This window comes from Phalangium opilio, unplaced genomic scaffold (assembly GCF_054372755.1).
Source record: "Phalangium opilio isolate 3A_F unplaced genomic scaffold, DU_Popi_V2 ptg000088l_1, whole genome shotgun sequence".
Taxonomy (NCBI): domain Eukaryota; kingdom Metazoa; phylum Arthropoda; class Arachnida; order Opiliones; family Phalangiidae; genus Phalangium; species Phalangium opilio.
The window spans coordinates 3,493,848-3,506,831 of NW_028324193.1; the positions used below are offsets into that span (position 1 = coordinate 3,493,848).

The following is a 12,984-nucleotide window of genomic DNA, read 5'->3' on the forward strand; positions in this document are numbered from 1 at the left end:
TTCCCACCCTCGAGCATCTTCTTCTGATATTTTTCTTCTTTCCCTTGCAGAGTATAGAGCTATCTCAGTTGTGACGTCAGTGCCTAGGTAAAACGTCATGGGCTTAGATTTTGCAGTCGGCGGCCACGTTTGGTACCGCTTTGGTACTATGGGCAAATAGCATGGGTGACGTCACACTAAGGCTTCTGAAATAGCTCTATAGACTTGTCAATTTCTTTTGTCACAGAAATATGGATTTCATACCATCATGCATATCCCCCTTTATGTTATTGGAGAAATCAGTAAAACTTTGTAGTTCATCATTGTTTTCAGTGTAGTGCTTAGAGTTGTAAATTTCTGCATAACAAAAGAACTTATGTTTACGAGGGGAGTTTTAGGTTCGAGGAATTTGGTTTTGTTATCAAGCTTTGGAGAGCAATTTTGGTTTAGCATCACTGTACATTCACTTGGGAGTTTAGGAGGTGATGCATTCAAGGATCTGGAGGATTTGATATTGATTCCTTGGAGAATGCATGCTGAGGCAGCTGAAGGAGTTTCACGGCAGCCTACTTTTATTATGGAGAGCTACAGCAGAACATTGAGCGCTGACTAAAAGTTTTTGAGTTATTGTATGTTATTGTTCCACTGTCCTTATGCACAGACTTCACTTCTTTAAAATGGCAAACTCTTGAAATGGTATAGGTTCATGAATATTACACTGTTCACTTTGAGTTGCTTCAAAGAAGTTGCATTTATGTCCAGGCTCTACACCATTTTTAATTATGAGTACTATAACAACCAAACAGTGATTGCATTTGCTGCTCAATCTTCACCTTTGAATTGACAGATTATTTGATGTGGCTGAGCCCCTTGAAGATCGCTAGTTTTTAAGCAAAGCCACGGTCCCATGGATGGCAAAGCTCTCTATGATTGTTAAGCCTTGGTCGTTTCTACTTTGTAAAGTTTGTAAATTTGCTACTTGTATACCTGTTCTCCTTCTATTAGTTATGGTTTTCGGTTTCCTTCGTTGTAAACCGCATATTTATGAATTCCGAAGTGTGTTACTTTTAACTTGTCAACATTTAAAATTCTTAATTCTTCAATTGCGCTATATCAATATACACATGATCGTACTCCGTTGAAGTGCCTATTTTGAAAACACTGCGTATGGCGTGGCGACGAAATGGTGACAATTACGCTAGTTCTTAAACGTGACGAATTATCTCATTTCGCGATTTAATTTGTTAAACATAATATTTTTGTTAATTCCATATTTGATGTAAAAAAAGTACTACCTCAGAGTCCCTCTGGTTAAAAAAATGTCTTCCATTAAATCCTGAATCCAGCAGCGCCCCTATATTTAGTGGCAATAGCCAGTTAGTTCAGTTCAGTTTTACCCCATTCGTAACCGATCCTGGTCAGAATACTGCAGAAAAATTTGCGCCAGACAAGATAGGGGCGGATTCACGTGACAAGTTGACAACGTGGTTCATCAATCAAATTAACTTTGAAGCCTATTTTAGTGCCATATGTTTCGTCAAGGGCTTTGCATTGTTAAAAGGCAATCTCCTAGTAAGTTTGAATAATCTTTTGTTTAAACTTTAGAAACGTATTTTGGCTTCCATAATTCTTTTTTTTTGGTACATTCATTGTACTAATTTCATTGACTTTCACTCAAGTGTTAATCATCCATTTGAGTAATTCATTCGAGTGCTTATCATTGCACTCGAGTGTATTGTATTTATCAGGTTTTTATGTTTATGTAATACATTGTATTACGATATTAAAAAGTAATTTACTTTTTATTTTTTGTAGTATATCATATAAATCAGAGTGTACATTGGCTTCATTGTTCTGCGTGTGAAGCGTGTACCTATTTCTTTTGTACCTCTTATAGATACAAAGTGTTCTGCGTGAACCACTTTATTGGATATCTTTGTGATTCCAAAGTGTTCTGTGTGAACCACTCTATTGGATATCTTTGTGATTCCAAAGTGTTCTGTGTGAACCACTATATTGGAATCTTTACGATACCAAAGTCTTTTGTGGGAACAACTTAATTGGAAATCATTACGATACCAAAGTCTTTTGTGGGAACAACTTAATTGGATATCATTACGATACCAAATTGTTTTGTGTGGACCATTTAATTGCATTCAATATTTAAAATGGTTTCTCGAGAAAGACTTAAGAAACAAAAAAAGCACCAAGATTGGTAAAAAGTGAGTAAAGCTTTGAAAAAAAAGCAAGCTAAACAACTTGTGGATAAGAAATACTACTTGAAAAGCAAGGAGTATTATCAGAAAAGAAATTCAAAAATGAATGCGACCCGCAAATCTCCGATTGTGAGAGCAAAGAAAAATAAAAGAAGTATGCCACCTGGTGGCGCCACTAATGTTCTGACTAAAAATCAAAAGACCAGTAAGAAACCTTTTCCGCTGGGTAAAATGGGTTTCGCGAAAAAGAAACTAAATAAAGGAATTTTTAAGACGAGAAATAAGAAAATCATAGCTGAAAGTTTCAAACGATTTTTAGTGACAAGGCTCACTGAAAGATTATGTACAACAAAATCTTTGGACAGCTTGACTAGAGAGGGGGATTCAAAGTTACTCTCTCGAAACCTAAAATGGCAATTGCTAGCGGGTAAAATTTTACACTTGAAAAGGCAACTATATTCGGCATACAATTACCATCTTACAAGGACCGTTAGTGAACTTAAAGATATTGCTGTGAAAATCGAAGAAATTGGTACTGTTAATCAGGACAATTTAACGGATGTCGTGGGTGGTAAAAGGCTTCACAGTAGTCTCAAAGAAGCCGGTTTCCGTGAAACCACCTATTATCCAATTGGAAATAATGGCAATATATTGAAAAATGACCACGAGTTACGCTATGCTAGAATTATCCAATTGGATGCTGATGGTCATGTACGTAAAGTGCTAAGAGACCGCGGCACCCAGGGCAATAAAGAGTTATTCATTGACGAAATGGGAAATTTCGTTGACATTAAAAATAACAACAAAGCTGGTGAAGTTGAGAGAGTCTTTCAAGTAAATAATTTGGGAGTTGTCACGAATCTTTTCAACATTGTTGAAACTGAGGAGAAAAATCCGAAAAGAAATTTCGTGATCAATGAAAGTGGTCTTATAGAAACTAAACCCAAAACCGTTTATTGGGAATGCAGTGATATTTGTAATATTCGAACTAGAGCCATTGCGAAAGTGCTAACTTTCATAAACACGGTTGCGAATGCGAATGAATAATCTGTGACTAAAATTTTTGAGTCAGGATTGGACCTTTGCGATTTTAGAAATAAATTTTGCTCTAAATCCAACGTGTCTTTACCACCAGATGGTTCTGAGATCGTGGTGAGAATAGTTCCTTTCCTAGGACACACGGCTCATTGCGCTGATAGTGAAGATTGCCAAAGCTATTTAAGTTCTTTTGCTGAACTGGCTCCTCATTTTACGGGAATTAGAACTATTTTGAATAATATTTATCACGTGAAGGCGTTACTTAACGCGTTAACAAAGATTTCGAATGAAATTGAAAGTGGTGATTACGATTCTCTCACCAAAATCATGGGGGAATTGAGAAAAATCCTTGCCGCAAGAGGAAAAAATTTAAATAACGAGGAAAACCATCCGTCCACAAGAAGCGCAAACGCTCCAAGACCGAGTCTCGATGAGAGTGAAATATTGAGTCTTTACGAAAGTCAATTTGTTCGAGCGGCGCTAAATAATAAACAATTTCACGACACTTCCTGTGACTGCTGCTTAAGATTGTACAAAAAATCGGATTTGAGATCAATAGAAAAAGTAGTAGAGAGTGCTGTTTTCGATAACGAGGCCTATCTGATATTAAGAGCTGGCTGGATAATGAACAATTCAGAAACAAGAGAGGCAGACAAGCTTCTATGTCGTTACTGCTCTACGGATTTACGAAAGGGAAAAGTTCCCATCAGATGCTTCCTGAACAACTTGTTGGTTGACAATCCTCCGACAGATGTCACTGATTTAAACATGTTTGAGAAAGTTTTAATTCAGCTTGTAAAGCCCTTCCACACTGTGGTGCGATTAGGTACTAAAACCAATTTCAACATGCAGTTCGGTACGGTTAAAGCTTTAAAGGGAAGAGTAATTTATCTTCCAATACCAGTGGAGAAAAATTTGAAGATGATTCCCAAGACATTGCCCAAAAATCACGAACTGCATATCCTAGTCAATGGCGTTCCCACTGCGGACAAAAAGGTTTGGCAACAGCTTGTTTGCCTCGAAAAAGTGTTGAATGCGTTCACTGTGCTGAAAAAAATTAATCCTTTGTATAAGGTCATTGATATTTCGGCAATGAGCGAGGAATATATTTGTGGAACGCAAGATATTGATGGAAATGAAAATTCATTGACTCCCCATGAATTACTTAGCGTAACAGATCCACTTGCGTTGCTTAACGATGGATCTGATGCGGTGACACGCGCTTCCGCTGCGGTTCCAACAGAAGGACCAGCGGCTGGTCCTCACGACGGTCAAAGTGACCAAAACGCTTCTAACATGCAGGAGCAGGATGAAAATCAGTCTAGCCTTGCACCAGGCAACGTCTACAAAATTTTAACACAGCCCGAGGCTTTGTTGCGAAAACTTTCTGAGGGAGAAGCCAATGATCTGTACGATCACTACTCTATTCATCCGGTGAACGTCCAACCACCGAAAGATTTATTGGCGGCTTACCAAATGAAGCGCGTCGAAGCCGCGCCGATTAATACTTGGGACAAAAACTTGGAGTACTTGAGTTTCGTTCATTTGTTCCCCAAGGGTCGCTACGGCAAGCACGATGATAGACCATTTGGGAAATTAACCGAAACAGAGTATCGTTTATCTCGTCTTTTGAACAAAAGTCCAATTTTTAGACGAGATTACGCCTATATGTTTCATTCTTATCAAGAATGCGAAATGAAGGCGATCTCTAGCAGTTTGAACTACGTTCTTCGCGTTAAAAAACCCATGGAAATTGGGGTTGAAAACTTGCTCAGTCGCGTTGAATCTGGCGATAAAGAACTTGAGAGTAATTTAACCGCTTTCTTGGGTCATATTTGATTAACTAAGGACTACTGGTATAAGGTCCTTAGGTGCGTTTTGGCGATGATACGGGAATTTGGTCCTCCCACGTGGCTCTTGACTTTTAATCCGGCCGAGTACGATGATATGGAACTGCACGATCACTTGAGAAAAGTGAATTCAGACGTTCCAGGCGTAAAGTCGATGGCGGTTGCTGAATTGTTGAATTTCGACCCACTTAGCGTTAATTTGCACTTTCACAACAAAGTTCGTACGCTGCTAAACAACTTTGTTTTGTGTAAGAAAAATCCAGTTCTTGGCATGATAGAACATCACTTTTGGAGGGTTGAATACCAATCTCGTGGTTTACCTCACTACCACATGCTATTGTGGGCCAAGGACGCTCCAAAGATCGGAACTTCTTCGACCGAGACTATTTTGGATTACGTTCAAAAACACGTCACGTGTTCGATGCCAAGCGCATCCGTAAGTCCGGAACTGCAACGGCTGGTAAAAAAATTCCAAACTCACAAATGCACCTCCAGTTGTTATAAGAAGGTCAAAAATTCTAAAAAAGGATTGAAAGTGTGTCGTTACGGTTTCCCTCGAAACGTAACAAACATTGCTACTATGAATTCTGTTAGATCATTTACTCGTCACCGTAAAATGAAAAAGGTACAGAAACGACTGTACGACTTGCCGAGAAAACAGCACGAAGTTTTAATCAATGATTACAATCCTGCGCTACTTTTGGTTTCCAAAGCCAACATGGATTTGCAATTCGTCGCTGACAAATTGGAAATAGTGGCAAACTATGTCACGGCGTACGTAACAAAGGGAGACCGGGCTGACATGGACCAAACTTTTGCCGAGTTAGGGCACGAAAGTTTGTCCAAAAGATTATTTGCCTATAGATTGAAATCACTGACTTCTAAGTCAGTAGGCATATACGAAGCTATGGATCTTATGTTGGGCCAAGACCTTTACAATAAATCCGACAGCACTAAATTTATAAACACAAACTTGAAAGAAAACCGATCGAGAGTTTTGAAAGGTTACAAGGAACTCGCACGTTTGAGGGAAACTGACCCCGAAAGCAAGGACACTTGCCAAAAAGGGTTCGTCGACGACAAGTATCCGAATCGTCCCGACAGTTTGGAAAATCTTAGTTTGCGGGAATTTGGTCAGTTTTACGATTATGCGAAGCACTCTGAAGGTGTCGAGAAAAATGCGAGTGTAATCGTGTTGAAAAACAATCTGGGTTTCATGAGAAAGAGAATTAAGCCCTACATAGTAGAGCACTACATTCACGACCCGATAGAGGAGAAAGAAAAGTATTGTCACGCTCTACTGATCCTCTTCAAACCATGGCGCGACGAAAATGAGCTATTGGGCGAGTTTGAAACCTTCGCGGATGCTTTCGAAAACTCGCTTTCAGTGTTGAAAGACATGAGAGAATATCACGAGAAACTCTCGGTTTCCAAAGAAGTTGAAAAGAAACGGAAGGCTTCTAAAAAGGCGCAAGAGCCAGAAACCATAGTCTCGGAGATTGAAAGTGACGACGATGAAAATGCACTGCAAGGGAAGGAAATCCTTATCGAAACCGAACATGCGATGGCTGACGTGGAAGCTGCCATGGAAATGAATTTCGAGACTGTTGTTGACAATGTGGCGTTACTAAACTCGGATCAAAGGAGAATTTATGATCACATCATGGATCACTTCTCCCAAGAGGGAGAAAAATCTGGAAACAAGTGCATTTTTGTGTCGGGACCTGGTGGCACTGGCAAATCGTTTCTTATAGACACTCTCGCCAACGCCGTAAGGCGACGCTTTCAAAATCCTGCTAGCGTGGCCATTGCCGCGCCAACGGGTTTGGCAGCATTGAATGTTAATGGCGTAACATTACACAGATTACTAATGTTGCCAGTAGATCATGGGCGTATCGCCGAATACCATTCCCTGAGTTCTGACAATATGAGCATTATGAAAGAAACTTTGGGAAATTTAAAACTGTTAATTTTTGATGAAATTTCTATGGTCTCGTCGGTGTTACTGACTCACGTTCACTTGAGGCTGAACGAATTTTGGGAAATGAACCAACCATTTGGTGGAGTTGTATTTATCCTTGTTTTGGGAGACTTTTTCCAATTGCCTCCGGTTCAAGGAAATCCCGCGTTTATCAAAATCACTTCCGAAGAAGCCAGACTTAGATTCAATTGCATCGGAGGAAGTGATCTTTGGAAGTTTTTTAAATACGATGAACTAACGCAAAATGTTAGACAAGCCAACGACCAAAGTTACGGCGACATTCTAAGCAGAGTTAGAATTGGAAATATTTCCGAAGCTGATGTTGCAACCTTACAATCTAGATTGGTTGAGAGAGGAAAAAACATCGAGGTGGCTATGGAGCTTTTCATTAAGCGGTCCAATGAAGGGTTTTAACCAATTTGTTTGATGCCTAAATTAGCCATGTGCGAAAAATTCAACTTTGAAATGCTGCGAAAAAGCGACGAAAAAGTTGAAAGCATTCCTTGTCAGGATAGACTCGCAGACTGTGACCAAAAAATGAATAAAAACATTCTCGGGAGGCTGCAAAGGCTAGAAAACGAACCGTCCAAAACGGGCGGTTTGGAGAGCAAGTTACTTCTTTGCGTTGGCTGCCGAATAATGGTCCGAAGGAATATCAGTTTTGAAAAAGGCGTTGTAAATGGTACGATGGGTTTCGTAACTGGATTCAAGAAGGATGAACAAGGAAACGTCACTGGTATTTTTCTCAGAGTAGATCGCGAACCAAATAACGACGACGATATCTCCGATTTTTTAGTTGAGAAAATTAGCGTTAAATTTTTGCTCATGGCAAAAATTTACATTAAGCGCTCCCAGTTTCCCGTCATCCTGGCGTACGCTATTACGATACACAAAAGCCAAGGCATGAGTTTAAAATGCGCCATTATGGACTTAGGTCCGAATTTATTCGGAACCGGCATAGCGTACGTCGCTTTATCAAGAGTGACGTCTTTAGCCGGACTCCATCTATTACAGTTCGATCCGACTAAAATTAAGGCGGATGGACGAGCCATCATGGAGTATAACAGGCTTCGCAAAAAATATAGGCCAGATCTGCCTCTATTGAAAATAACGGAGTCAAAACAAAGCCAAGGTAGAAAAAGAAGTGCACCTACTCTATCTAAAAGCCTTTTAGAAGGCGAGGAAGAGAGATGTGACGATACGGCGCAGGAAATGCTAAAGAAGAAAAGGAAGGACCAACAGAGTTTGGATAGTTTTCCCGTGAAAGGTTTAAATAACGATGATCAAGTAACATGCTCTCGAAGTTGGAGACGCAAGCTGGATGGCGCGCTTAATTTCCCCCCTTGCCTTGCTGTTCTGCCTTTTCTTTCGCTTGCGCGACCGCCAGCTTGGGTCCTCAACAGTGCGTTGTATCACACCTCCTCGGTGGTGAGAGCTGGTCAACCACTGCGTTTTGTGGGCTGAGCTGATACGCGCCCTTCCCAAGCCAAGGTGTGCAGGTATCGTGCTGAGGGCTGTGTGGTACCGGGGAAGTTAATCTACGGTATCTCGAACGATCCCCTCGGGGCACCAGGCGAAACCCCGTTGTAATTAGCCTTCCACCCGGGTTGAGGACTACCGGGTGGTGACCTTCTACTTGCCTCATTACTCGTGGGATCTTTATGGATTCTTTAATAACAAAAACCAAAAACAAACCCGGGCATGGAGCCGGTTCTACCGGTACCCAGCCTTCTCTCAGGGACGGAGGCAACTCCCAACCTGCTTCTGGGCGAGATGCTGCCTCCGGCAGCACCCACCCGCAATCGGCGGAAGGCCAAAAGTCACCTCCTGCTCCTCAATCGGGTTCCACCAGGTTGAGTGAGGTTAATAGGAGGCGCAAGGCCAACCGCCGAAGAAAACAATCCCAAAAAGGTGGCCAGAACTCTGCACTGGGTGCAAGAGATACGGGCCGAGATGGGACTCCTGTACCTTCGGGTGCTGGGAGTAACGTCCCGGGTACGGACTCTACGCCTAGTGCAAGAGAAGCTACCACCCTTTCTGGAAAGAGAGCTAGGGCGGAGGACCCTGATCCCTCGCCTAGCTTACAAGCTGCGGCGTCAAAGAAGACCAAGTCTTACTGCGACGTCGCCAGTATTGTCAAGATGGCCGTCGTTAAAGATGGCTATCCGACTAATGCGGTCACGGAGGAGGACGTCGTTCCCATCCAGGCCGCTATACTTGACGCACTGGACGCTGATCTTTCTTCGGGAAGCTCGCTGCCGCGTCCTCTCAATTTCCACATCATGGCTGGGGCCATGATCTACTCATGTGAGGATTTGGCGACCAGCGAATGGCTCGTGAAGGTGCTACACCATAATGAGCGTGCCATAGGGGGAACACGGCTTTCAGTGATGAAGGCCTGTGAACTCCCGAAGCCGTTCAAGGTGTCCTTCCGGACCAAGGACCGTCGCACCACTGATCCGGCGGCTCTTCTCCGGCGATTGAAGGCCTACAACGGCAGGTTTCTGACCGACTGTTGGCGGTGCCTGAAGTCGTTTGATGAGAAGAGCATCAGACGCTGGATCTTCCTAATTGATGGCTCCTCCATGGAGGCCATCAAGGAGGCCGGCTTCGAGGGTCATACTGGTGTGGATGTCGGGACATTTAAAGTCCTGAACGCGCCAAAGGACCCTCTCCAGAATGCCTCTGAGGCTTCTGAAGAAGAAGGCAATACTGCAGCCAGCGTGAGTGGGGAGCTGGCAGAAAATATTGCTGGCATTAATTTAGAGCCATCCTTTGCAGATGGCTCAGACATAGACCTCGGGACAGAGTCCGACTTTTTGAAAGACTCTGATACCGATAGGACCTACGCTCCTGTTACTGGGATGGAGTTGGGGTCCGAGGGTGCTGCTGGTGGAGGCGAAGGAGATACCGGTCCTAGATCGGGACTTCGCGCTACCGCCAAGCAAGTAGCCGGGGCCGCCTCTCTTCCTAAGACATGAGCATCAAGGTGATCCAGATCAACCTGCATCACTGCAAAGCAGCCTCGGCAGTTTTATGCCGGAGGTTTGCCTTAGAGGGCCTGGATGTGGCCCTCATTCAGGAACCTTGGATTCATAATTGTAAAATCCTTGGTTTAAAGAATGCAGGTAATATCTCTTATGACTTTACCTCACCCAACCCCAGGGCGTGTGTTCTGACCAGGAAGGGTCTTGACATCCTTCCGCTTCCGAACTACCTCACTAGGGATACTGCTGTGATTAAGGTAATGCCCTCCTCTTCTGGAGTGGCAACTGGCCTTATCATGGCGTCTGCTTACTTTCCCCATGATGCCACGGGTTCCCCTCCACCACAGGAGGTCGTCGATCTTGTCGACCGATGTGAGAGGCAGGGGGACAGGCTCATTTTGGGCTGTGATGCCAATGCCCACCATGTCACGTGGGGCAATAGTGACTGCAACAGACGTGGTGATGAACTACTTGAATATCTGGTCGGTACGAACCTGCATATTCTCAACAGGCACAATGAGCCAACCTTCGTTACTTCTAACAGAAAGGAGGTCATTGATGTCACCCTGGCCACAGACAATATCAGTCTGTCGGTTTCTAATTGGTATGTGTCTAATGAACCGTCTCTTTCGGACCATAGGCACATCTGCTTCTCGGTCGCGGTCAAGTCAACTTCGGTTAAGACGGAACTGCGCAACCCCCGTCGGACCGATTGGTCCGGCTACAGGGAGGAACTTTGCCTCCTACTCAGAGGTAATGCTCCAAAGCTTTCCTCGGTGCTGGAATTTGATTTGGCAGTTGATCTCATGCAACAAGCTATTATCAATTCCTACCACCACATCTGCCAGCCGGCCAAGGCTCGTTCCTTGGTGGAATACGGAACTTGGCAAGCTTCGCAAGCTTACTCGTAAGCTCTTTAATAGGGCTAAGAGGACTGGGGACTGGACTATTTATAGACAGACCCTCAACAAGTATAATAAAGCCATCCGGGAGGCCAAGAGGAACTCCTGGAGGGACTTCTGCGGTAGCATCTCTGATGCCCCCGCTACTGCCAAGATCATGAAGATCCTGGCTCATGATAACACTAACCAGCTCAGCACCATCAAGGTGGCAGAAGGTGTGTTTACCAAGTCAGGGACTGATACTCTTAAGCATATGCTCAAGGTACACTTTCCGAACTCCAAGGCTTTTGACCTCACAAGCACCGACGCTCCCCCCGTGCTCTTTCGGAGAGCACACAGGGCGGACTGGGGCATCGCCAATAAGATAGTTACATGCTCTAGACTTAAGTGGGCTGTAAACTCGTTTCAGCCCTATAAGTCCCCTGGCCCAGATGGTGTCTTTCCCGCCCTCCTCCAGGAAGGCATAGACGCCATTGGCCCTTATCTGTGCAGGATATTCAGAGCCAGCATTGCTCAGGCGCATATTCCAGATATCTGGAAGCGCTCGAAGGTTATCTTTATTCCCAAACCAGGGAAGACGAGCTATCTTGAGGCTAAGGCATTTAGACCTATCTGTCTTACCTCTTTCTTCCTAAAGACTTTAGAGAAATTGATTGACAGGTATTTGCGGGATGGTGTTCTTTCCCACACACCCCTGTCCACTTTTCAGTTTGCCTATCAGAAAGGCAAATCTACAGAGACGGCGCTTCATGGCATCTTGAACTGCCTTGATAGGGCCATCGAGTTCAAGGAGATGTCTTTGGCCATCTTCCTTGATATTGAGGGAGCCTTTGATAGGGTCTCTAGTGAAGTTATCCTTCGCGCTACGGAGCGGTTTGGTATTGACGACACTTTGTGTCGTTGGATAAAATCCATGCTTACGCATCGTAGGGTGACGGCGTCTCTTCTCGGGGAATCCTTGGAGATCTCCACCGACCATGGCTGTCCTCAGGGAGGGGGTTCTTTCCCCTCTTCTTTGGTGCCTGGTGGTGGATGAGCTGCTGGGTCGACTCGGGGAGGGGGGTGTCACTGTTTTGGCCATGCGGATGACATCGCAGTGATTGTTACAGGGAGGTTCCCTGTGACTATCGCTGCACTGATGAAATCTGTCCTGCATGATGTTGAGGAATGGTGTAGGGGAGTTAACCTGACCGTCAATCCCAACAAGACTGTCCTTATACCGTTTACCCGGAAAAGAACCAATGACCTCTTCAACGATATTTCCTTCTTTGGACAGGTTTTAAAGAAGTCCTCCGAGGTCAAGTATCTTGGCGTGACTCTTGATGCCAAGCTTACTTGGAAATCCCATCTTGATCTGAGCATCAAGAAGGCCAAAATTCTATTTTGGCGTTTAAGGAGTTCAGTCAGCAAGTCCTGGGGTTTAAGCCCTAGCGCTGTAAACTGGATTTATACTAGGATCATCAGGCCAGTGGTATCCTATGGAGCTCTTGTCTGGTGGCCCAGGGTTCGCCTTAAGACAGCCCAAGATGAACTACGCTAGCTTCAAAGGCTGGCGTGCATCGGTATCACGGGGTCCATGAGGACAGCCCCCACAGCTTCTCTGGAAATCCTTCTTAATGTGCTTCCCCTTCACCTCTTTATTGAGGAAGAAGCTATTATGGGAGCCTGTAGGCTAAACAACCTCGGCTGGTGGAAGCCCAAGCAATGGGACTTCAGTCACACCAAGCTTTTCAGTGAGTTTAGCAGTTCTGAGCCATCACTTGTGATGGTCTCAGATAAGTCTGTTATATCATACCACTTCGACAAGCCCTTCAGCGTGCACTTTCCCAGTCGCGCTGCTTGGGAGACTACCCCAGTCCTTGGAACTGGGGGGGGGGAGTCCGTCTGGTTCACGGACGGCTCTAAGACGGACTCTGGTGTTGGTGCCGGGGTCTACTGCTTGACCAAGAAGTTTGGTTTTTACGAGAGCCTTGGCAACTTTGCAGGTGTTTTCCAAGCGGAAATCATGGCCATTTGTTTATGCGCGGATTT

At 44.2% G+C, this 12,984-nt stretch overlaps 1 protein-coding gene across 4 annotated transcripts; it reads left to right on the plus strand.

Annotated features, from left to right (window-relative positions):
- The first annotated feature begins 10,491 nt into the window (after nt 1-10,491).
- On the plus strand, nt 10,492-12,412 carry LOC149649105 (uncharacterized). 4 transcript variants are annotated; one of them, XR_016371670.1, is made up of 4 exons: nt 10,492-10,537; nt 10,692-10,804; nt 10,975-11,168; nt 12,230-12,412. XR_016371670.1 is itself a non-coding variant. In XM_089849398.1 (4 exons), the coding sequence occupies exons 1-3, from the start codon at nt 10,514-10,516 to the stop codon at nt 11,112-11,114; spliced, it is 273 nt and encodes a 90-aa protein (XP_089705524.1). In that variant the 5' UTR covers nt 10,500-10,513; the 3' UTR covers nt 11,115-11,168; nt 12,230-12,412. The 4 variants fall into 4 exon arrangements, 3 of the variants coding, with proteins under 3 accessions (XP_089705524.1, XP_089705522.1, XP_089705523.1); XM_089849398.1 differs by having other exon boundaries at nt 10,500-10,533; XM_089849396.1 differs by having other exon boundaries at nt 10,510-10,602.
- Nucleotides 12,413-12,984: the final 572 nt, after the last annotated feature.